The sequence below is a fragment of the Parambassis ranga genome, chromosome 1 (assembly GCF_900634625.1).
Source record: "Parambassis ranga chromosome 1, fParRan2.1, whole genome shotgun sequence".
Lineage (NCBI taxonomy): Eukaryota > Metazoa > Chordata > Actinopteri > Ambassidae > Parambassis > Parambassis ranga.
Window position 1 is genome coordinate 18,517,564 of NC_041022.1, and position 23,204 is coordinate 18,540,767.

General features: G+C 41.6%; 1 protein-coding gene across 2 annotated transcripts; it reads right to left on the minus strand.

Annotated features, from left to right (window-relative positions):
* Positions 1-287: 287 nt before the first annotated feature.
* LOC114442067 (protein kinase C beta type-like) lies at positions 288-22,755 on the minus strand. Of its 2 annotated transcripts, none has more exons than XM_028415451.1 (17): positions 22,263-22,755; positions 21,747-21,778; positions 14,033-14,115; positions 12,027-12,138; positions 9,081-9,209; positions 8,459-8,615; positions 8,032-8,166; positions 7,777-7,873; positions 7,530-7,676; positions 7,276-7,449; positions 7,010-7,101; positions 6,757-6,819; positions 6,543-6,681; positions 6,370-6,450; positions 6,185-6,292; positions 5,897-6,037; positions 288-995 (listed from the first exon to the last, which is right to left on the minus strand). In XM_028415451.1, exons 1-17 carry the CDS (start codon positions 22,424-22,426, stop codon positions 843-845), a joined length of 2,007 nt encoding a protein of 668 aa, XP_028271252.1. In that variant the 5' UTR covers positions 22,427-22,755; the 3' UTR covers positions 288-842. The 2 variants fall into 2 exon arrangements, with proteins under 2 accessions (XP_028271252.1, XP_028271181.1); XM_028415380.1 differs by lacking the exon at positions 288-995 and adding an exon at positions 3,171-5,478 and having other exon boundaries at positions 22,263-22,736.
* Between the last annotated feature and the right edge of the window lie 449 nt (positions 22,756-23,204).

Genomic DNA, 23,204 nt, shown 5'->3' on the forward strand with positions numbered 1-23,204 from the left:
TTAGCATACACGGCACTGAGAGTGGAAACTTAAATCTCCATTTGATCATGAATACTTCAGTCTATAAATTCAGGACACCTCACAGGACTTTTACTCCTCTGTGATGTCAAAAGCAAATCTTAACAAACTACTGTACCAACAGACATGGCATGCATAGAGGAGCTGCACCACAAAGACTGTATAGGCCTACACAGCACTAACCCACTGCATACACAGTGCCATAGAGAAAAGAGAAAGAGAGATTAGGCAAAGACATTTTTAAATATCACTGCTAAAACAGCAGGCATGTAAGAGAGTTTTTTGTTTTTGTTTTTTTTTTGCATCAAATTGGAAGACGAGACGTGCTTAAGACTAAGTTCAGGACTAACTTAGACATGAGGTTATAAACCATCCCTCTGAAGAGCAGCCTGCACAGACGGGTGTGTGTGTATACATACATGACATATTGATCATGGAATGTTCATGACGCAACTTTTACAGGCTGAAGAGAAGGAAATCAAGTAAACATACACACTATTGTTAATCAATAGAGCACATACACACAGCTGCACGTTCATCATGGCTCCTGATTGCCACCCGATGCAGTGACCTGAGGTCCTGTGGATACCAGCAACACAGGCATGGAGCTATCTGGAAACTGGTTGTCACATGGCCTAACTCAGTCCGGCTGTAACCGACGCTGCCGCTTGTGTGTTTGTGACGTGATGATTCAGACTGTGTTAGGTGTTGAAGGTTTCTATGAGCTGTAGTGTCTTTTGAGTCGTGGTCATGTGATGAGATGAAGGATGCGTCTGAGGCTGCACGGGGTTGGAGTAAAGTCTTGTCCAGGCTGCAGAGGCCACTCACACTTGTATGATATATTCTGGGTTGGTGTAGGAGAAGCCTTGGAATTCGTTCTGATCCAAGTTCATGATGAAGAGCTTGTCTGTTGGCGTCAGCTCCACCACCATCTTTGTGAACTCCTTGTCGAAGTTGCTGACATCTCGGCGAGATTTCTGCCATAGAGAGGAGAGAAGGTCAGAGGAAAAGTTACAAAAGGAAATAAGAATGAATCCACACAGCGCAGTTAAAATTTGTCACTTCAGAAAGAATACAAGCATAAAACTGTGTCACTGAAGCACAAAGATGAAGGGAAGAGAAGCACACACATAAACACATTTTAATAATAAAGCAAAGGTGGGACAAAGTCATTGTTTAGTACATAATTCTATATGGTGCATAACTCTATGGTCATCCAGAGTTATGTGTTTCGAGTCTAAGTCCAGTCCACCCTTCACTAAGCTGAATATTAAAAAGCTCTAAATACATACATAAACATTTCAGCCTGCAAACTTGGTGGTTGATGTTTTTGGTTTATACTGTATGTATATATTTGTAGGCTGGTGATACTTTCCTGCCTCATTTCACATGAATCTCCTGATCTACTGGTGGCTGCAAAAGCACTAGAAGCTAGGGAACAAAAAAACAGGAAGTTTGCAAACATGGTGGATTAAAAACACTCCCTGACCTCAGTGTTCCCGGTGCATGTTTGTCAAGCAGTTTTTGATAGGCTCAGAATCTGTTCTACCAAACACGCATGTTGATTTCAGAGTAAAATTGATTTACTGCACTTTAACACATTTCAAAGCTTTATTGACACTTGTTAAAGACAAATTAAGTTTTTCAGTCAAGGCTGTAAAACTGAAACACCTGAATGAGCTTTCTGTGTCTGAACAGCAGAGTCCAGTGATAACTGTGTTTCCATCACTACATCTGACCACTTTTACAAGTGATCAGTTCAATCATAATGTAAATACAGTGATGAGTACGGCTTTAGGCTTTGACCTTAAGGGGGTTGTCAAATAATTTAAGTCAAAAAGCCTTAAAGGACCAGCCTTTAAGATGTCTTGTCCTCATTTGTGTCTTAGGTTTAGTGATGCTGAAATACAGTTAAAGTTTCAGTTTAAAATTCAGTTTTTGAGCTTCTACAAATGATGTTTGTAGTGTAAGTGATCTGCAGTGGGCAGACATTAACAAATTAAAAAGGACGTTTGTGAACTTGACTCATTAAAGCACTGACTTCCATTAAAGTCAATATCACATTTGAACAGAAGGGACTGTAAACACCAAGTTTGTGTTGCTGACTATGGTTTTATGATGAATGTAAAAGAAAAGGTGTGCCATTCTTAAATTCTAAGTGGTCATCAGTCACTGATCAGTCATGGGGCATCTGTTTTGATTATTTTTTTTTGTTTGTTTGTTTCTTGTGTCAAAGTCCAGTAAAGCCCACACCTCTGAACGCCATCAGGGGTCTAGACTGAGCAAAACAAACAACTGATTTCATACAAGACGGGGAGGGGGAGCAAGTTGACAACGAACAAACACACCCTGCTGACAACAAACCCAGAAACACAGTCAAAACATGGACTGACCACTTCAACAGCACAGATGCAAAGAGATCCAAGACAAACTTCCAAAGCCAGAGAGAGAGAAAGAGAAAGAGGAAATGTTCCAGCGCAGAACAGACAAGGATCGATAAAACAGACCAGCTGCAGACCAAACCACAACCGGAAAAGATTTCACACAGGGAAGTGAAGCAGTGAGCCCCAGGCAAGACACATGTACCACACACACACACACACACACAGCGTTTAGTTTCCTACCTCCTCCCGTTTGTCTCATCACAGGGCTTCCAGCTGAAACGAGGGGCTGGAAATGTTTCCATTTTAACACATGGTCCATGTATTAACCAGTACTTCTAATACAGATTGTTGTTGTGCATGGAGCAGGTGTGATGCTGCACATACTACCTCAGCTGTGTGTGAGTCATTTGTGGAAATAACATCAAAAGGGTGTTTATACACCTTTATACACTGATGTATGTACCTATACTGGCCAAAACCTCAACAAAAAGTCCAAATTTAGAAGACATACGACAACTCTGGGAGCATCTCAAAGTGACTCTCATATCCGCACATTCAACATGAAGCTGAGAACGAGAGATGGTTACTTAGATTAGCTGACTGAGAAATTGTCCTAAAAAACAATTAAAAGACAACAAATAGTTGTTGCTGTGTGCTAGCTGAAACATGGCTTACAGACATGAATGTAAGCGATCCCCTCATCAAACCAAATAAACCTGTGTGCCAAAATGTTGTGGGTGTAGCAGCAGTAACAAGGCGGACACAGCAGAAGTAGTCTGGCAGGCACCAGTGAGTATATTATCAATTTCCAATCATACAGGACAATTACACGATCCACAAAAGCATCTCTCTCTCTCTCTCTCATCACTTTAGCCAAATAGCTCTGATATAGAATTATATAGATATATATATATTTATGAATACTTTTTCTCTGCTGTATCTTTTGTTACTTCAACATCAATTCATCAGCGTTACCATCGGCACAACAAGTGCTTACTTTCATTGTCTTTTTCGATGAACATCTTTATAAAACAGAAATAAATCCGATGTCTCCTCGACGTTTTGATACTCATAGAACTAGATTTGACACATTTTACTACCCTGCTTCATTACACAATTACAAAAGTATAATACAACTCAGACAATTCATTTCATATATGAAAATGACTTTCGAAGGGTATTGTATTGTACTGTTAGTGAATAGACAAGCTATAATGCATATTATAATAATTATACTGCAAAATGGCACAAGATGGCTGCCCTTCATCACAGTTGCTGAGGACAGTATTTTCCCACATCCTCATGATTCTGCACCGTTTTGGCACTTTTGGAGATCCTGTTTCTGTAAGCTAACACACTACCAGCTTTAGGAGACTCAAAACTTCTTCGTCAAATCCCCCCGAAAATGGTTGTTTACAGGCGGAAAGATATGCCATCTCATTAAAAACACAGTGTTGTGTAGTTTTAAATGAAAGGAGAAAAAAGAAATGAGCGTTCTCTCAAAAACCTCTAGCTTGTAGCAGACTTTAACTCTTACTGACTGAATAAAAAGTTCTATCGTCTGACTGGTCAGAAAATAAATCAGCAAATTAAGCTCACCACAACACTGAACAGAAAGTGTATAAGCATTTGGTCCTATGGACAGAAATAAAAAAAAAATACTCAAACAATCATAAGCAAAGCATTTGGTCAGTTTTCACTTACACAGTATGAATTACCAACATCATACCACACTTATGAATATCACCGATAGGTTGTCAAAGTCAATATGCAATTACAGGGAGGGCGACACAGAGACAGGGCAGGTTCAGGTCGGACTTTGCTGGTGTCAGCAGCCAGGCAGCATTCAGGAACAAGTGGGATTTCTAGACTAAAGATAGAAGAGCTGATACACGAGCAGCAGAGTAACGAGACTAAACTACAGGAAACTGAGAACAACGTCGCCACTGGAAACAAAACCAGGCTCCTACTGGCACCGTGAATGTCTCTTGATAATATCTATTTCGCCTGACTGTTTCAATCATTTCAGCACCTCTTTGCTTTTCCACCTCAACTCTACATTATGTTATTTGGCATTTTGAGAGATATGCTTATTCATTTGATTCCAACAGTCGGACAAGAACATTCGTGTTACTGTTTAGTAGAGAATTAGAGCCTGGAGATGATTAGCTTTGCTTAGTATCAGGAGTTGAAGCTGTGGGAACAGGTGAGAGTCACATGATTCTTGTGAGGCGGCACAGCGGCAGCATCATAAATTCTTACCTACCAAGATGCCAGTGAATCATTCACCTTCGTAGTTTATGTGTAGGAGTATTTATGATGAAGTTACTGCTATGGTTTAAGTAAACATTTGAATCACAGTGATGCTACTTTGTAAAAACTAAAAAGAAAAAATTTTCGAGCTACCATTGACACTCAAACTGCATGAAGTTTTGTGGCATAAATCTCTGCCTGTTGCCCCACAAGAAATAGCTGCAACAAAAAGCACCACATATCTGTCTATGTTACATTACTATGTTTGCATGGTTTAAACCACAGTATGTAATTTAATGATACATGCTAACAGATTAGCTTTTCAAACAACAGCAGGTTTTGGTTGTGGTCTGCATATTCTCGAGCTTTAAGACAGCCATGCTAGCTGTTAGCGAGTTTTGTGCTATGCTAAGCTAATCATACCATGGCTTTTTCTCCAGACTCCAACACTACATTGAGTTCATTCTACTCACTGCTCTTTGGGAAAGAGAGTGAGTAAGCATATGTTCCAAAATGTCCAGCTACGTATTTCATATTTCATCCTCCTGAATGCAGCCTGGATATGACATTGTGGGGATTTTTTTTTTTGTTTGTATTTTATTTTTTTTCTGTACAGTATGCTTATGAAGTGCAAGAGATTACTAATGCGGCCCAGTGATATGTGGCATGGTCAGTGAGTTGTGTGAGGGTACTCAGGGTTTACAAATGAGAAGCCTTGGAATTCTTCCTGGTCCAGGTTGGCTATAAGCTCCTGATCTGGGGGGGTCAGCTCTGGGGGGTGGCGTGTGAAAAAGCGATCAAAGTTCTCCGCATCACGCCCACACTGCCGTGGAGAGGAGAGAGATGGAGGGCATGGAGTGAGATTGATGAAGGATGAGAAGAAAAAAGGACAACAAACAACAAAGAGAAAAAAGAGAAATACAAATACAACTAAAACATGGCATCAACCAATCAAATCACTCACAGCCGAAACTGTGGATTTATATTGGTCCATATGTGAGCAAGTGACATCTCCGCTTCATCATTGGTGACTACACTCACAAATCTCAGCTGTGCATTTGTCGAGTAGTGACCAATGGCAGGTGATGGTTGGGACTGGTGGATGAGCGATCTAAATGCTTCTACAACTTACCTTAAACATTTGCCTAAACATTTTCTTCCTTACTGTGAGTCGGGGAATTAGTGATAGCTGGATAATATAAACAGATGGAGATTGTCCGTGCATGTAACAATATACTCACAGCTTTCGGTTTGAAGGGCGGTTGGACTTCTTTGTTTTCCAGTTTTTCCCAGTCTATATAGCGGAAGAAGGCGTGTTCCTTGATGTCTCTCTCCCCCTCTGGACCACAGCCCAGGCGCTTACCTGGATGTTTAGTCATCAGCTGAAAGAAAGGAGAAAAGAAAAAATCACACAAAGATGCACAATGTGAGATGACTTCTCTGTGTGTGTGTCTGCTTTTCTAAACCCAACAGTGTGACACTGAAGGCAGAGTGGTTCGGTGTATGTGTAGGCAGGTGTGTGTTCTCACCCCCTTGCAGATAGCAACAGCTTCTTTGGACATAGATTTAGGGTAAGAGACATGATGCTCCATGATCGACTGAAACAACTCATCTTCATCCTCACCATCAAAAGGTGGCTAAAAACACAAAAAAATGTTAGAAGAACTTATATTTGCTGAGCACAATAAAATAACAACAGTGTATACACACTGACCTGTCCAGCAAGCATTTCATAGAGCAGTACACCAAAAGCCCACCAGTCCACAGACTTCCCATAAGGCTGATAGGCGATGATCTACAAGGAAGAGCCAGCAATCGTTTCATTCAGTCCTCAAACAGTTATAAAATAAGGCATCATTAAACTCATCACACAGCATGTTAACACACCTCTGGAGCGATGTAGTCTGGTGTTCCACAGAAAGTCTTTGTGGTCACTCCATCTAACATGTTCTCTTTGCACATGCCAAAGTCTGCAATCTTTATATGGCCTTCGGAGTCCAGCATCACATTGTCCAACTTCAGATCTCTGCAAGCACAAACAAAGTGTTATTCACACCTGTATGCTTAAAATGACTGTAAACTGAATCAAACACAGGCTCACCGGTACACGATGCCTTTGGAGTGAAGGAAGAAGAGACCAATGGCAATCTCAGCAGCATAGAACCTAAAACACAACACAATCAAACCTCAGCCCCCGCAGTGAGTCAGCCATGGTTTACAGGGTGCCCTCTCTACCAGGTCAGCTACTACAGCAACCAAGATATAATTTAAGTAAGGAGTTTTTAGTAAGAATGAAGATCCTGCATGGATTAGATCACCAGAGTGTGTGTGTGTGTGTGTGTGTGTGTACTCACACAGCATGAGGCTCCTTGAACTTGCCAACCTGTTGGATTTGGTACATAAGGTCTCCTCCATTGATATACTCCATGACAAAATACAATCGGTCCTAGAAAACAATAGTGGAAAGAGGAATAAATCAATCAGAATCAACCAAGCCTGTTTTCTACAGATGAGAACAGGTAACCACAGTTACAATCTAAACTTTAAAACATTCTGAGCATGAAAGAAAAATTCCAAATAAAACTTATTTTATTTGTTTACAGGCTGCCACATTTCCTACCATGGTTTGGAAACAGGAGTGCAGCTGAGTGAGAAATGGAGGCTTTCCTGACAGAGCGAGGACTCTCTTCTCCACCATGGTGCACTCTACATCATCATCCTGGATGACCACATCCTTTTTCAGGATTTTAATGGCGTACAACTCATCAGTGCCTTTCCTCTCTGCCAGCATCACCTATAGGGGAAGGAGTTAAGTAATTGAGCCTTGCAGTGATTTTGCAGCCACTGGCTTCCTTTTCCACTGTTATGCATCACCTTGCCAAAACTGCCTTTGCCCAGAACCATGAGGAAGTTGAAGTCTGAGAGCTTGACGCGGTCCTGGTTGCCATTGCTGTCGTACTTGCAAACAGAGGAGGAGGAGGAGGAAGAGTCGCTGGGCTTCCCTGGACCCACTCTAGCCCTCTGGAGAGAGAAAGAAATACAGTTATAGAAGTAAAAAAATTAATAAGCAGGAGCATAAACGTAACCATTTTTAACCATGTAACCATGCCGTGCATCTCACCTCGAACTTTTGTCGCAGCTCCTCATTACCCTCCTCTCCCTCTGGCTGGACAGGAACATTAAAGTATTCTCCCTCCTCCTGAGACAGCAACTTAAACCTACACCCCCGAATTAAACAGAGCACTGTCAGATAGAATCCAGGATTATCGGCAGAAAACCCTTAATTATTTTCTCTCAACAGTTCCTTATGCCCTTGATATTTCTGTCTACATGTGTGTAATTCTCCCAGTTTCTCCCATGCCTTGACCTATCTCACCATCCATCTATTCCTTGTTTCTGTAGCTCTGATATCCCAAAGGACAGCGATCCCATAAAGTCGTTCCTGCTGGTCAAATCCCAGTCCCACACCTCCACTGACAGACGGCGGTCCTTGTCACTCTCTTTGAGGTTGCTAGCAAAAGAGAACAAGTGGGAGGATGGTCAAATGAAGGACATTCTTAAAATAAAAAACAACGATCACAGGCCTCTCATCTGTCTCTGTTTGAACATGTTAACATCCCATGTGTGTGCCTTCACAAGCAGTCACAGAATATTCTGAATAACAATGAGTGCAAACAGAAAAAGAATGAGGACAGGGTCACTTCCAGCTCCAGCTAGACTTTCAACCGAAAATGAGGCCAAGGGAGTGTGTTTAACTAAACAAGCTGATCTAAAACTTATCCACGACATAAGAGATGTCTCACAAAATGAAGCTTTCATTCCAGGTGGGGTTGAGGCAACACTTGATGGTCTTCGTCTTCTGCTTGCTCTCACTCTTGGGATCTGGGATCAGCTTGAGTTTGACATAGGGGTCTGACAGGCCATTGGGGTCCATCGGCACCAGGTTCTTAGCCTCTTTGACTGTGAAATGTGGAAACATTGACAAACATAGAAGAAGAGAATATCCACAGCTTAAATACATTTTTAACAGTTTGGTCTGGACTTTGTCCTTCCCAGAGGACAGCAGGAGGTGAAACTGCAACTGTTAGTGTAGCACTTTAACATCTAAAGCTTTGAGTCTTGTTGTGGCCTGCCCTAAATAACTCTGGCTACATTTGACAACACTTAACAACAGTTTAGTTTCTGTTCCATAATCAATCCACAGCTGTCTGAGAGAGAGAGAGCTGGCACGTGGATGCATGTCCCACTGGCAATGTGGGTCAATCGTTGGATTATTGATCGGCTAATGGACTTTCCAGTTTTGGTCTTGGCCTGATAGAGAGCTTTGGGAGGCACTAAGTGTGTGTGTGTGTGAGAGAGAGAGAGAGAGAGAGAGAGAGAGCAAAAAAATGAGAATGAAGTGAGGTACAGACAGCAAGCACTCACTGGTGACGAGGAGAGTGTTTTCAGTGATTTGGGCAGAGATGTGGATACGTCCTCTCCTTTCTGTGTGATCTGTCCCACACAGGCTCGGGACGTTGGCCACGCATCGCTTGTGGATGTTCATCATACAGTCTGAACAGAGCAGGACAAACATACACAGGCTACTTTAGTGTGGAAATCTTAAATCAGATTCAAACACTCACACTGTGTAAACCTAAACCTCAATTCTGATCATACTTTAGCACCTAATAGTCAGATTAAAAGGTCGTCTTCAGTATATACATGTGGACTCATAATAATCCCAAAACAAAGGAAGACCGGGTCGCGCACTTACGATCAAACTGAGTTTCATCTTTGTGTTTCCTGATGGACGTGACTTTTGAAACTATTTATAATAGAGGTTCTGCTTTTCACAGTGCTCAGAATTTCAGCTGTTATCTTTCTGTCACACATTTGAGTTCTCGACTATCTCTCCATCTCCATACAATCTCTATATGCTGCTCTCCTGTCATGCCATTTTTGTTTTTTATCCTCAAACATGTTGGATGGGAATCTTCACAGTGTAGTTATAACCATACCAAGAACAGGTTTGGACAGGCAAACCTGAATAAAACTATACCTAACAGCAGCAGATCTATTTCCTTTGAATGCAGCTATATGAGACAGCAGTAAAGGCATGCTATGTCAGAACTCCCTCTGTCCACTAGATGGCAGAGACTGCTCTGATGTACAGAGCTCCACAGTTTCCTCCACTCTCAAATCAGTTTTACAGCAGTGGAAAATAAAGAGTTAATCTATGACTGCTGTCTGTATAATTTCCATTTCATTAACAGTAGCCAGTGATTCTGTCATTGACAGACGTTCCATAAATATGCCTCTAAACAGGTTACACAAGACTGGTTACTTTGTTAACAGAAAATTCATCCTCAGAATTCATCTTTTAAAAAATCATTATGTTCTAGTTTTAGCTCAGGGACAGACCTATAAAGTAACAGTGGTCATTCATGGTAAGTAGGTTGTCTCTGAACATATGTCTTGATTAATATGTTAACTGAACACTACGAGAATTGTGTTAAGTTCATTCACTATTTTCATACAGACGCAGAGGCAAAGTCAAAGCAAACACCGCCTGCTGTAAAAGCTTCTGACGAAACGTCTGGCCATTAAATAATACGGGTCACTGCTGAATACAGCATTGCAGATACATAACCTACTTCCTGTTTACGCTGCCAGGTGGTCAGCAATGTTGTGACCCACCTGAAATACAGTAAAGACACATTATGAGAATGGGGAGGTCAATTACTGAGAATGATGAAATAAATAACCTGGGTAAAAGAAAGATCTCCATCCCCTTCAGCTGGTTATCAATCATTGATATGCTTCAGGGTACAGGTGCAGTAGTACTATCTGATAAACTGCAATAAATATGTAACTGGATGTTTGCATATAGTATGTATTGTTTAATCCAATCCAATCCAATCCATCTTTATTTATAGAGCACCTTTTAAAAGACAACAGGGTCAGCCAAAGTGCTGTACACAGCCTACCAAGCATAGAATAATTGACTAATAAAATAGAATAAAATGAAATAAAATAAATATAAGTTTGATAAAACATAGGAATATAAAACCATACAATAAAAGCACCAGTCAGGGGTAAGAACAATAAAACAAGTAAAAGTCAACAATTCAAACAGAGTTAAAAGCCAGAGTAAAAAGATATGTTTTAAGTGATGACTTAAAAACCATAAAAGAATCCGTCTGTCTAAGGTGCAAAGGCAGTTTGTTCCACAGTTTCTGACCTGCGACAGAGAAGGAACGGTCCCCCCTGCGTTTTCTCTGTGTTTTTGGGACGACCAGGAGAGACTGGTCAGCTGACCTTAGAGAGCGAGCAGGGCAGTGGGGCTGGAGCATGTCTGACATGTACTGAGGGGCGAGACCATGAAGGGATTTAAAAACAAATAAGAGAATTTTAAAATCAATGCGAAAAGGAATCGGGAGCCAGTGCAATGACTTTAAAATCGGAGTAATGTGCTCACGTTTCTTAGCCCCAGTTAAAAGCCGTGCAGCAGCATTCTGTACAAGCTGCAGTCGTGCAAGTGAAGCCTGGCTGAGCCCATAATAAAGTGCGTTGCAGTAATCTAACCGATTCGTAATAAAAGCATGAACTAAAATCTCAAAGTGATGCCGAGAAAGGAACGGTTTGGCTTTGGGCAGTTGCCTCAATTGAAAAAAGCTCGCTTTGACAGCTGCACTGACCTGAGCATCAAGTTTCAGGTTGGAATCCAATTTTACACCCAGATTTGTCACTGTGGACTTTTGATATTGTGTCAGGACACCCAAATCTATATCAGCAGCAGAGGCATCCCTGGGCCCAAACAGTATGACCTCTGTCTTAGTGTCGTTAAAATGAAGCAGATTTGCTGACAGCCAGGATTTAATTTCCTCAACACAGTCTAAGAGTTTTTGAACAGAATGAGTTTGGTTTTGTTTTAAGGGCATGTAGATTTGAGAATCGTCCGCATAAAAATGGAAAGACACACCATGTTTACGGAGAATGGACCCGAGAGGAAGGAACTGCTAAGTATTTGTCACAAAAGTCACATTTAAAGTTTTGGAGGTTAGGATGTGTGTTGCTGCCATGAGGACAGTATGTATTTGACTGTAGGCTACATGATTTCTAGCCTGTATTTGTTTACCTTATGGAAGTGAAACTACATTTTTTCTGCTACGTACCAATGGGTGTGCCGACGTACAATTTTTACTAAACCTGACGAAACCCTGCTCTTTGGTGTTTGTTAAAAGATGTAATGAAACATCCATTGTTATTTTTGATATTCTTATGATGTGTACATTATGCTGTATGCAGAGATTCAGACTTAAAATAACAAACTTAAAGAGTAAACCCTTCAAATGTGCAACAGACACAGAGGTACATTTGCATACTTACGGTCACATTTCATGCCCTGGTGTATCAGCCCGTACAGAAGCGAGCCACAGTGGTCACAGAAAGTGGGGCTGGAGTAAGTGTGGACCTTAAACTTGTGTTTACTTCGAGGATCCTGCAGAGAGGAAACAGTTGGATCAAATATTAAAGTAATCCCAGTAGTTTCAGGAAGGTTTCTGTGTCTGTGTGTTTGTTAAAAGATTTAAAACTGCAGGCTCAGGTGTTCTCAGTTGCCCTTTTAGGCAGTATTTAAGGTGCCAGCTCATCCACATTACAACAAAACATGTTCTCACATACCTCAAGGGGTATTTAACCATGCAGATGTAAGTGTGTGGACACCCAGTCAAAGTTTATATTGACAGCATGGTGTTAAGATCCTGTAATGGCTGCTCCGCTGGGAAGGCTTTTCATATCATCTTTAAAAGCTGGCTGCAGGGATTGGCTCCTATTCAACTAGGAGTGCATTAGTGATGTGGGTTACTAGCGCTGGATGATGACTCGCAGTTCATCCAAGGAAGGACCCTGCAGGCTATTTAATATCATTAAACCATTTCTGTGTTGATCTGACTTTGTGTTTTCATAAAACCTCATTATTATCTAAAAACACTGTACTTTACTGTGATTTTGCTTTATTTTGCACAGTCACAGATTTTTTTTCACCCTAACCAAAAACTAGCAGGGTCAATATGATTAGCCCCTTAAGAAACTGTCCTTTTTGTTTTAGCCATAGTACAAATCACTGTTATGCGTTGGCTGAGTGATTGTGTAGCACATACACACAGTATAACAAGTTACATTTTACCTTAACGCTTCACAACTTTATCAAAGCACTTCCAAGTTTTAAGAACTGGCGTGAGAGGCATTATCAAGAAGTTCAAACAGAGTCAGACAGTGCGGAACAAGACCGGCAGAGGTAGGAAGAGAACATTTTTAAGGCTCTGGAAAGAACACTAGTGGGAGATGTGGGAGTCACTAAGATGTGACTGTGAGGTTGCTGACCAAGAAAAACTCCTTATCTGCAGTAAAGACACATCCAAGCCAGACTGAAGTATGCTAGAGACACACTGGAGGTTAGGTACTAATAGTTACTGCGGGGCACGACAAACAAAACCGGAGCTCTTTAGTCACAGAGGCATACGTCTCTTCTAGTGAATACTTTACCTCCAGAGGAGCAAAGTGAACTTTACTGAGTGGCCTACACAAAGGCCTGACTAGAGCTCTGTGAAGTGGACTAAAGACCAGGGTCCATGCCAGAAGACCATCAAATCTAGAGCTTAACAGATTCACCAACCTAACCCTAACACTGTTACCAAGTTATGGTAAATATTAACGCACAAAGTAAAATAATGTAAGCCTACTACATAACACTACTAATTTCTTGACTCTTTAAAATGTGGTAAACATTTCCAATCTCCAATTGTATATGCAACAACAACGCCAATAGAAAATAAAGAAACAGTTAAATTAATAACATAATTACATATACAACTGTTAGTGTAAACCTTCTCAGTACATTTTCATTAGAGCAGAAAAAAAAATGAATGAATGATTTCAGAGCGTGCATAAAAAAAGGAAACAACAAAACAGCCTTGGTGATATAACAAATACTGTAAGTTAGACATAAACATGTCTTATGACTTCAAAACCCAGAATGACTCACAAGTGCTGTTTGTGTGTGTGGATATTGGCTCATTAACCTGAAGCAGCCACGCAGCACATTTTCCTTTTACTGACATGTCTTAATGTGATTTGGGGCTGAAATGTCAGCAGGAGAGAGGGCAACGGGTTAAGTGAGTGAGTGTGTGAGTGAGTGTGTGAGTGGGTGTGTCTGTGCATCCAGCAGCACACACGAACCAAAACCTAATGCTGACTATGCATATATTTTATTAACCCTCATTCAATGGCAGGTTAAATACATACTTGACAAGATTGAATATTTATTATACGTCCCAAAAATGTAGTCTAATAAATATCTGCACAACTTTGCACTGTAGACTTTCTTTACTTACATCAGAGGCAGGTCCTTTGTCGGCCCCTGGACAGGAAAAGGTGACAAATTCATGACAGCGCTTATGGACAACAAAACAGCACACTGTGGAGGGAGAGCAGAAAAAACAAACATCAGGTCAGTTCCACATAAGGTGAGACAAAAGCAACACACACATGAATCAATGTGTCAATTACGTGACATTAGTCGCTGCACAGTTGGTTACTCGTATTTTGCTGCTTCCTCTTTATTCCTTCTTTGCTGTAGACATCTATATTTGGCTTCAGTTGGATGATTTTAAATTTAACCTAGCATGGTGGGATGTCTCATAATCACGCCCCATAATATTAAAGCTGCCAAAGGAGACTTCCCACGTTAGCAGCTCAAATGGCAGCAGGCTCCCTCATACCTGGTTCCCACTTGTTGCATGGTATCATTCAGAGCAGTGAGTGACTGAAAAACACCTTTCACACTCTGGCCCTGATATAGTACATGATCATCATGCCTCATGGCTCATGCCCTTTTTAAGTAAATCATTTTATTATTATTATTATATATAATATATTTAGATCATTTTATAGTGCACAAGAGGTTCAATCCTGATTTTTTTCTGTCTTGTGTCGACATCACCTAATATGAAATTGATTTCAGACATTTCCCTTTTTTAAATTAATCAATAACAAATTGGAAGATACCTGCTAATGATACTGCATACAGCAATATCGCTGTTTACATTCACGGCAAAACTTCCCAGAGGTTGAATTTAACCTCAACAAACACATCCATGACACGCACAGGGTGCGAACAATGTAGCATCCACAATTTTACATTTTGATCCCAACACTAAAACTCCATTTGGACATATAGGACGTTTCAGTGAAGGACAATCTTCTCTCCAGCAGCCTCACTATGTTGCTTTGACCTACTATCACTAGTGTATTTCTACATAACTCTTGAAAGTACTGATTTAAACTACTTCCTCTTTGCTATGGATTGCATATTAAGTAACAATGGAGTTAAGACATTAATAGGGTTCACATTTTTACTGAGAACAAGAACTAAGAAATTATTAACATGTTGCAGCAACACCCGGTTCCTAAAAAAAAAAATCCAACACACTCACATTCTCAAGCACACACACGAACACACAAACACAATGGGTGACATTACACTCTGCTTTAATCTTAATTATTCACCTTCTCATTACATTTTCATGAGGCACTGTGGCAACTGGAGGCACTTTCCATTAGTTTCAAGCAGTTAAGCAACAATGTTTGTGTGTTCATGAGATTATTTGTGCAGGAGTCCTGTCACGTCAGACTGATTTTAACTCACACGCTTGGTGAACACAGTGAGTAGGTGGGGTGAACTCTGTCTACAGAACAAACTGCAAGGAGAGTGACAGAAAAAGTGAAGTGAGGAAGAAGATTTGTGAGTACAGGTTTGAAATTTAGAGTTGGGAAAAGGGACTTTTGTTTCACATGGCCATCTGAGGCTTCAAAGATGGTTTTAGAGTTCAGGTTAGAAGTTGGACTTTTAATTTTGATTAGTGAGGTTAGCGTAAGCGGTTTGGGAATGCATAATGCTCAGGAGGGTCCTCGCAAAGACAGAAGCAGAAATGTGTGTGTGGGCAGAAAGGGATGGGGGCACAGCTGGGTTTGAGGCAACGTGAGGGGGTGGAGATTCATTTGTGTGTTTGCAGCATGTCAGAGAAGTGGAGCAGCAGAAAACAGCTAAGAATGCGGTCGCACTTTAAAGCTTTGCCTTCATAAATCTGCCCCGTCACCGACACACACATCTGTGTATACACACACACACACACACACATACAGGCATGCTCATACATGCACAAACATACACGCACACAACTGAAAGACAGGCCTAGTGACCTGGCGAGGAGGTCTTTGCTCTGTTGCCTAGCAACCAAGCTGAGCCCTATAGTCGAGACTACACATACCGCCCAATGTTAACTGATGGACAGCGCCGTCAGCAAATCAGAGCTCATCCCGAGAAGATTCCTGCGAGGAACAGCCAGGATGACAGCGGGCCAACAGTTTCACATCAGCAGGAGCAGCACTGGGAAATTTCTTCACTTTGAATGAGTACCAGCCTACAAACACACACGCACACTCACACACACGTAACCATCACTCAGGCCTCAACATGCCTCAACTGTGCTACTGAAGACTCATACTCACACATATTCCTCAACACCACATTCATGTGGGACTACCAAAACAGTTCACCACATTAATGTTGTAAATATAAACCACCATAAAAACATTCATATACTTGTTTAAAAGAACCAACAGTCTATTGGCAAAATGGCTGCCAGACAAGGTTCAGCTGAATTAAAACGAAGCTATACAGCTATACACATAAAACTATCCTAAAAACATCCAATTAAAGGACCAATTAAACCTTTAATAATGATCTGATTTTCTGAAAAAAACAAATCCTGGAGTCTCAAAAACGGGACCTGCCTGGTATGAGTTAAGTCACTTGTTGTCACATTTTGTTCAATTCATCCTAATTTCCACCTAGGAAATATATTAACATTTGCTATACACATGTTCCGACTGAACTTCAGGTCAGACACCTGCCCTCAAACTGTAATCATGTCTGACTGTCACCACCACAGTGGCGTTTATAGTTCTATCTAATCAGGTCAAGTAGGGTCATTGTTAGTGATGTTGTGATCTGGTGCATTGTGGAAAATAAAGCCAAAATTGCAGGGTTCTTATGATGGGACAAGCAGGTTTTAAATCAGGCCTGATTTACTTTCAGGTTTATTTAGGTCAGGTCTGACTATACTCCAGTCCCATGAGATCCAAACTGGCCTACGCAGCTACACATTTGTTTTCTCAACCACTGTGCACCAACTTATCTTGCAATCAATATCTTAGGCTGGCCTGTCATCCAATCAATGACAAAGATACAATTTCAGCCACTTATCAGTCAAGGATCAGGATTTAAACCTCAATCTTCATCCAATCAACACACCAGGCTGGAAAATGATGGGGTTTTTGTACGTTTTATGGATTAAATTATTTTCTTTTAGTCCTTGAGGCTAAAACACATTTGCAATACAGCTATATTTAGTCCCAAGATTTACCCATTTAATCACACACTCTTTGGCACAAAGAACTCACAACCAACAAGAAAAAACACACACTGCCCAACACTATATAATAGTGAGAATAGGATGTGAGATAAATAGAGAGCCAACAAAATAAATCACACATAATTCACTCCTTCTTCTTCTTTTCTACGAAACACACTGATGAGGTTCAGACCAATTACAGAACTTTTTAATTAAACTTGCCAGGAAACTCTGATAAATAGGCTGAGAGCAAATTATAAAGGTTCAGTGAAGTGTAGAGGCCACAGTAGCCAGATCAATGAAAATCACATGACAACCACAATTGGGATTCACCAATGTTTTCTTATTTTTGCTCTTTCTCCAGGTAAGATACAAAATTTGACAAGAGCACTCGTACCAAGATAAGAGAAAAATATCACAGCCCAGAAAGTATTTGTTGAATGCACAGAAGCACATGCTTTAAAGTTTTTGGTGGTTCAACACAAGGAATGTCCCTTTTCACATCTCTAATTGAATGGTACTGCAAACATGTAGACAAGCTTTGTAGAATAGGGTGAAACAGCAGGCTGATTTTACTGGATTTGGTGACGTCAGGTTATGTATGGTTGACTATGAGGATTACTTTAGTCTCCAAAGGAAAAGTACAGCAGAGGGCCAGTTGGCTGGTGACTCCAATGTATCTGTCTGGGCTTAGTACTGGAAGATTATGATAGCCAAACAAAATCTTCAAGTGATTTCAGATACCTACATTCATCTACACTTTTGTACACACATGCATCTGTGCGTCTGCAGTGCTGATTTGTTTTTACAAGCTACAGGCAAATCAGGTCCTCCTACAGTCTAGAAGGAGGCAGTGACAATTTTAAAGCTCAATTTAATATTGCAATGCACAAAACAATCTTTCATTCTCAAATATAGAAATAGAAATGTTGCAGTTTAGAGAAAAAAGTAAGAAAATCCAAACTTAGACATTCATACACCACCCAATGTGGAACCTATATGTGTAACTATCCATAATCAGTGCACAAATATGAGTGAACAGTCATCATGTTTTATTGTCTTCACAGGCTCCAACGCAGATCAATGTTCAGATGGCGAGCCAATCTGCCCAAGTCTCATTCCCATCTCATGTTGTGTTTTATGTTGTGAGCTGTCTTTCAAAAACAAGATAATTAATTCAGCCCTGTTGCAAAACTAACACTTTGAGGCAACAATGAGACATTCTGAGGTAAATGATGATATTACTAGATTCCATTTAGCTGCTTCTATTTCAGGGTGCTTATAGAGTGTTACACAAACTGGCTCACTGTCTACAGTCCTGCCTTGTCAGGGCGATCAACCTGAACATAGCCATAGCATGTTAACACTTGTACTTTTCTTGCTATGACACAATGTGATTAAATTGTTTCTCATAAAATCTTTTTTTGCATCACACACATCTGGATCTTTGAGGCAGGAAAAAGACAACAGGGTGACTTCCTCCTATGCTGTCAGTGCACTCAAGTATGCAGCCATATGCACACATTAACAAAAGCTGAGGAGGAACAGAGAAGGAACACACATATACCGGCTGAACAGGTATCCAAACATACCCACAATGCACTGAAGATACCTTTGACACACACAAATTACTGTGTTTGACTGCAACACACACACTCGGCTGTGTGTGTCAGAACAAGTCTACACCACATGTCTGACATTCCTCCAAACCAAGAGGACAGCGCTGTGTGTGTGTGTGTGTGTGTGTGTGTGCTCCTCCCATTCACACTAATCTGTATCTACACCCTACTTCTTCCTCTATAACTAAAAGCCCCTCGCAGTTTTCACTGTTTTATGTTCATGATTTGCCTCCTGTCTCTCATAGGTAAAAAAAAAACACACTTCCAGTTCAAATGAAAAGAACTCTTGATCAAACGAACAAGCACCGCAGCATAAATGCCCAAACAATACCTACAAGCTTAGCATTTAGGAGGTCAACAATTACGAATGTACTGTTTTTTATAAAAATCAAGAAGGAACTCCCAACCTCCAACTATTTAAAACTGAAAAAATGAGGAATCTTATCTTGTCCACGGATCCTTCTGGCATTTCTTAAAGGTAAAGGCAAAATTCAATGAAAAGAGCATTGGAAGAGAAGTGGCACTTAATCTGTTAGTAAATATTTTTGGTACAGAGTACAAATTGTAATCTGTATGCACCTGTTTCCTTTATACATTGCTATTTATAAAGTACACAATGAACAGCAGAAACAAATACATATTTCTAATGACAACTTCCTACCTGCTCTGTGGTAGCTACTGAACATTAAAAAACATACTGCACACGATCATTTGCAGGGCTTGATTGTACTTTATCTTTGTCACAGCCTGCATCTAAACAAACCAAAAACAGGAAGTGATGTCACAAGGTGGGACCATAAACATCATGTGACATAACAGTGAGGGTGGTAAACACTACTAATTGAGCAAAAAGCAATCTTGGAGCATGTAAGATCTCATATTATCATTTGACCCAACCCCAATGTTTCCAGTATACAGGTGCATTCAGCATTTAGTCCAGCCACAGCATTAAGCATTATGAGAGCATTCGGGTCATAAGTCCAGTCAAGTTGTGGCCTAACAGTGAGCAAGCAAAGACTAAGGTACAATATTCTGTGACCACAGGTCCACGGTGCATTTTAACTGGTAGTTCACAACATGCTGCTCCTGCTATTAGTCAGTGATGCTTTATGACAAATCACACATTGCAAACAATCTGCATTGGATTTCCAACTAAAGCAACATGTTTGAGCTTCTTCCAATATGTGAAACATGTTTCTGTTTGTTTTGAGTTGAAAAATAAGCAGTGTGGTTTCTGAATCTACCTGTTTTAGATCAATAATGTATGTTTTATGTTTCTGACCAGAGTTTCTCAAGGCATTGATTCTCGACAGATGTTTCTGGCTAAACTTTATGCAAAGAAGGTTTGGCCATATCGGAACAGAACACTTACAGAACACTCACATGAAACTACGACAGTTGAATTGTTGCAGAATGGAAAATGTGTAAATTATTTGTCATTGATCCAACTAATTGAAATTGTCATTTTAAAATGATCAGGATGCCAAATCACAAGTTTTAATGTCAAACCTGTTTCTTAGATTTAATTTTACTCACTTTTGATGCTTTTGTCCTGTTTACATAACCCTGTTCACTGATCACCAATTATTCTGTCACGATGAATGAAATGTCATTATATTTGTGAATTAAATATTGAAAAGGGTCATTCATCCCAGGCTGATATCGTCAAATGGACACAAAAATATCACATTCATTGCAATGAAAGAACCAAGAAAAGACACATGTTTTCAAGCTTTATAGCATCAAAGTAAATAATGTCTTTTAATGGCTTTTTATTTGGAACTTATAACTTTAAAGTAGCTGTGGCTTTTTTTGGTTTCCTTTGTATATTTAACATTATAGCCAAATTTAGTTTCCACTTTTACATGAAAGCTCACAACATGAACTTTGGACGGCTGCTCTTTGACCTCTAAATCACTGCTTTCTTAGACGTCATTGATCGATTCTTTCCATATCTTCAGTGTGCAAATTCTTGTCACCAACTGTCATATCAAACCACCCCGTTCCAGTTTGTTGTATGAGCGGCTCTCATTATATATGTTTTCAGTTATCTGGTGGAAACACACCACGAAACTCGATCTGACAGCAGCTCCATCTGTGCAGGGCTCTGATTGGTCTGTGCTTTCTACACTACAGTCCATCAGCCTGCGTGCACACAAAGCGTTAATGTTGTCTACCCCCAGTGTATTTCCTGTATCACCACCAGAGCGGCTCATGAACCTGCAGGCTTCACAGAAAAGGGGACTTTTTTTTTACTGCTTTAAAATAAAATTACACAACTTCGCACAACTCTTCCCAATCAGTGAAGTTTTAAGTAAGACGCTAATGAGGAAACTGGTTCACTTCACATAGCTGGTCACCTGACTGCAGCCAGAGGAGCTGGGGTGGGTGTCAGAAGAATCTGTGAGGATGAGGAAGTGAGACTCTGAGCAGTAAAATAACATTTGTAGCCGTACAGAAGTGTGCATGTGATTGAGGGGTGTCACTACTGCGTTCCATTGCTGGGGACTGTTTATGAAACCATTTTGTGCAAAGTACTGTGTCTAGACACCCACCCACCCACCCACCGCCACGACTGGCCGCCCACCCACAGATGCACATCACCACCAACCCACACACAAGCCCACCATTTTACAGCTCCAATCAGATGTCAGGCTTTGAAAACAGCTCAAGAAATCTAACTTCCTGGTCCCTCTCCTTCGCATCTCCCTGTGGCCAAAACCAGACATCTCAGCTTTCACCGCTCCACCAGCTCTTCTACTCTTACATCTCACACTGTCTAAGGAGTGTTCTCACTCTCATTTATCACTGCTGGCGAGCACCTGCTTTGAGTTTGACACCTGCCTGCCAACACAAACACATCGTCAACGAAAGAGCCAACAGGTCACTCTAACAGTGTGCTGACCTGCAGCCCTGATTACAACAAACACACAGCAGCACTCCTGCAGACACTGAACATCCGTCCACACACCCACAGCCATATGCAGCAGAGGAATTTGTGAATGAGCTCTTACCTTGGCACTGGAATCCCTGCTTCCCAAAGCCCCTGTGGACAGAAAAGACAGGGGTGTGAGATTTGGGGGGTTCACAGAAGATGACTGGCGTTGACGCACGCGCACGCACTCATATCCATACACACACACACACAAACAAACACACACACAGCCGCAGCAGCAACAGCAGGGGCCTCTGTCTCAGCAGCATTCCTCCACCAGACCTCCAGTTTCAGAGATGGGTGTCGTGGGGTCGATGCGGTAAGCGCCGAGCAGAGGCGACTGCTCTGCGGCTGCCGACAACGCATCAGCCCGACAGGCCCGCGCTGCTGTCGCATTGAGGAAGACTGTGAGGGTGATGATGGCGCACCGCGGTGTTTTAGATGACAATGACAATGAATATAACACTGCGGTGTGTCACTGTGGAGGGAGGCCGATTAGAGCCGCAGCAGCAAGTGAATCACCTGTGTCCTTTCTCCCCTCTCTCTCACTCACACACACACACACACACACAGACAGGCGCGCGCACACACTCACCAGATGAAGTCCGTGCAGTGGCTGCAGAAGGTTGGCTGCTTGAAGAAGCGCGCGATGAACTTGTGGTTCTTCACCTCGTGCACATTCTTCTGGCGGAGGGCTCCCTGACGGGCAAAGCCACGCGCGCTCTCCGGTGCCTCTCCGTCGCTGTTGGGGTCAGCCATCTTAACGAGGAAGCGGCGTCGGTCCGAGAGGATCGAGGGGTGAGGAGAGCCAAGAGAGAGAGACGATGACGGAGGCGGCGGGGGAGAACGAGTCGCGGTACAGGTGCCTCCTCCTCCTTCTCCTCCTCCTCCTCCTCCTCTCCGCCCCGCTGACCACCTCGGTGTCGCTCGTGCTGCCGGTGTTTTTGTCGGTCTGCGTCCAGCTCGCGCTAAAGCTGCTGCTGCTGCTTCTTCCGGCGGGTCCCCGTGCCGCGCGCCTGCTTCCCTGTTCTCAGCAATGTGTTGCTGCAGCTTACAACTCTCTCTCTCTCTCTCTCTCTCTCTCTCTCTCTGTCTCTCTCTCTCTCTCTCTCTCTCTCTCGCTCTCTCTCAAATTAGGTATGCGTGCGCGCGCAGATGTTTCTGAGGGTCACACCTAAGGCGCCTCTCTCAACAGCAACACAAGTTAAACCACAAGTCCTGCATACTTCCAGTACACACACCAGGCTGCAGCTGCTTCTTAGCAGGGCAAGTATTTCCCATGGGGCCCCTGACTCAGAGGCCCCCACAGACCCAGCTCCAGACGGTTTAATGTGATTACAACATCAACTGAAACAGGTCCCTCATCAGCCAGTTTTGTCTCATCTGTATTAACTAAATGTATTTTTAGCTCGACCATTTAACTTGTTTCATGTAACAAAAAAAAAAAAAAGGCGTGCGTTGTGTAATTGATTCCGTTGTATTGTCAGCATTACTGATGTGGTGTGTTGTGTAAATTTGTCTGAAGAAACAATTTCAA

Coding starts and splice junctions, on each gene's coding strand:
- LOC114442067 (XM_028415451.1), bottom strand. CDS start 22,426: ATGGCTGACCCCAACAGCGACGGAGAGGCACCGGAGAGCGCGCGTGGC. Junction 12,139..14,032: donor ACAAAGGACCTGCCTCTGAT/GTAAGTAAAGAA, acceptor TCCTCTCTGCAG/GATCCTCGAAGTAAACACAA. Junction 6,820..7,009: donor TTCAAGGAGCCTCATGCTGT/GTGAGTACACAC, acceptor GTTGTGTTTTAG/GTTCTATGCTGCTGAGATTG.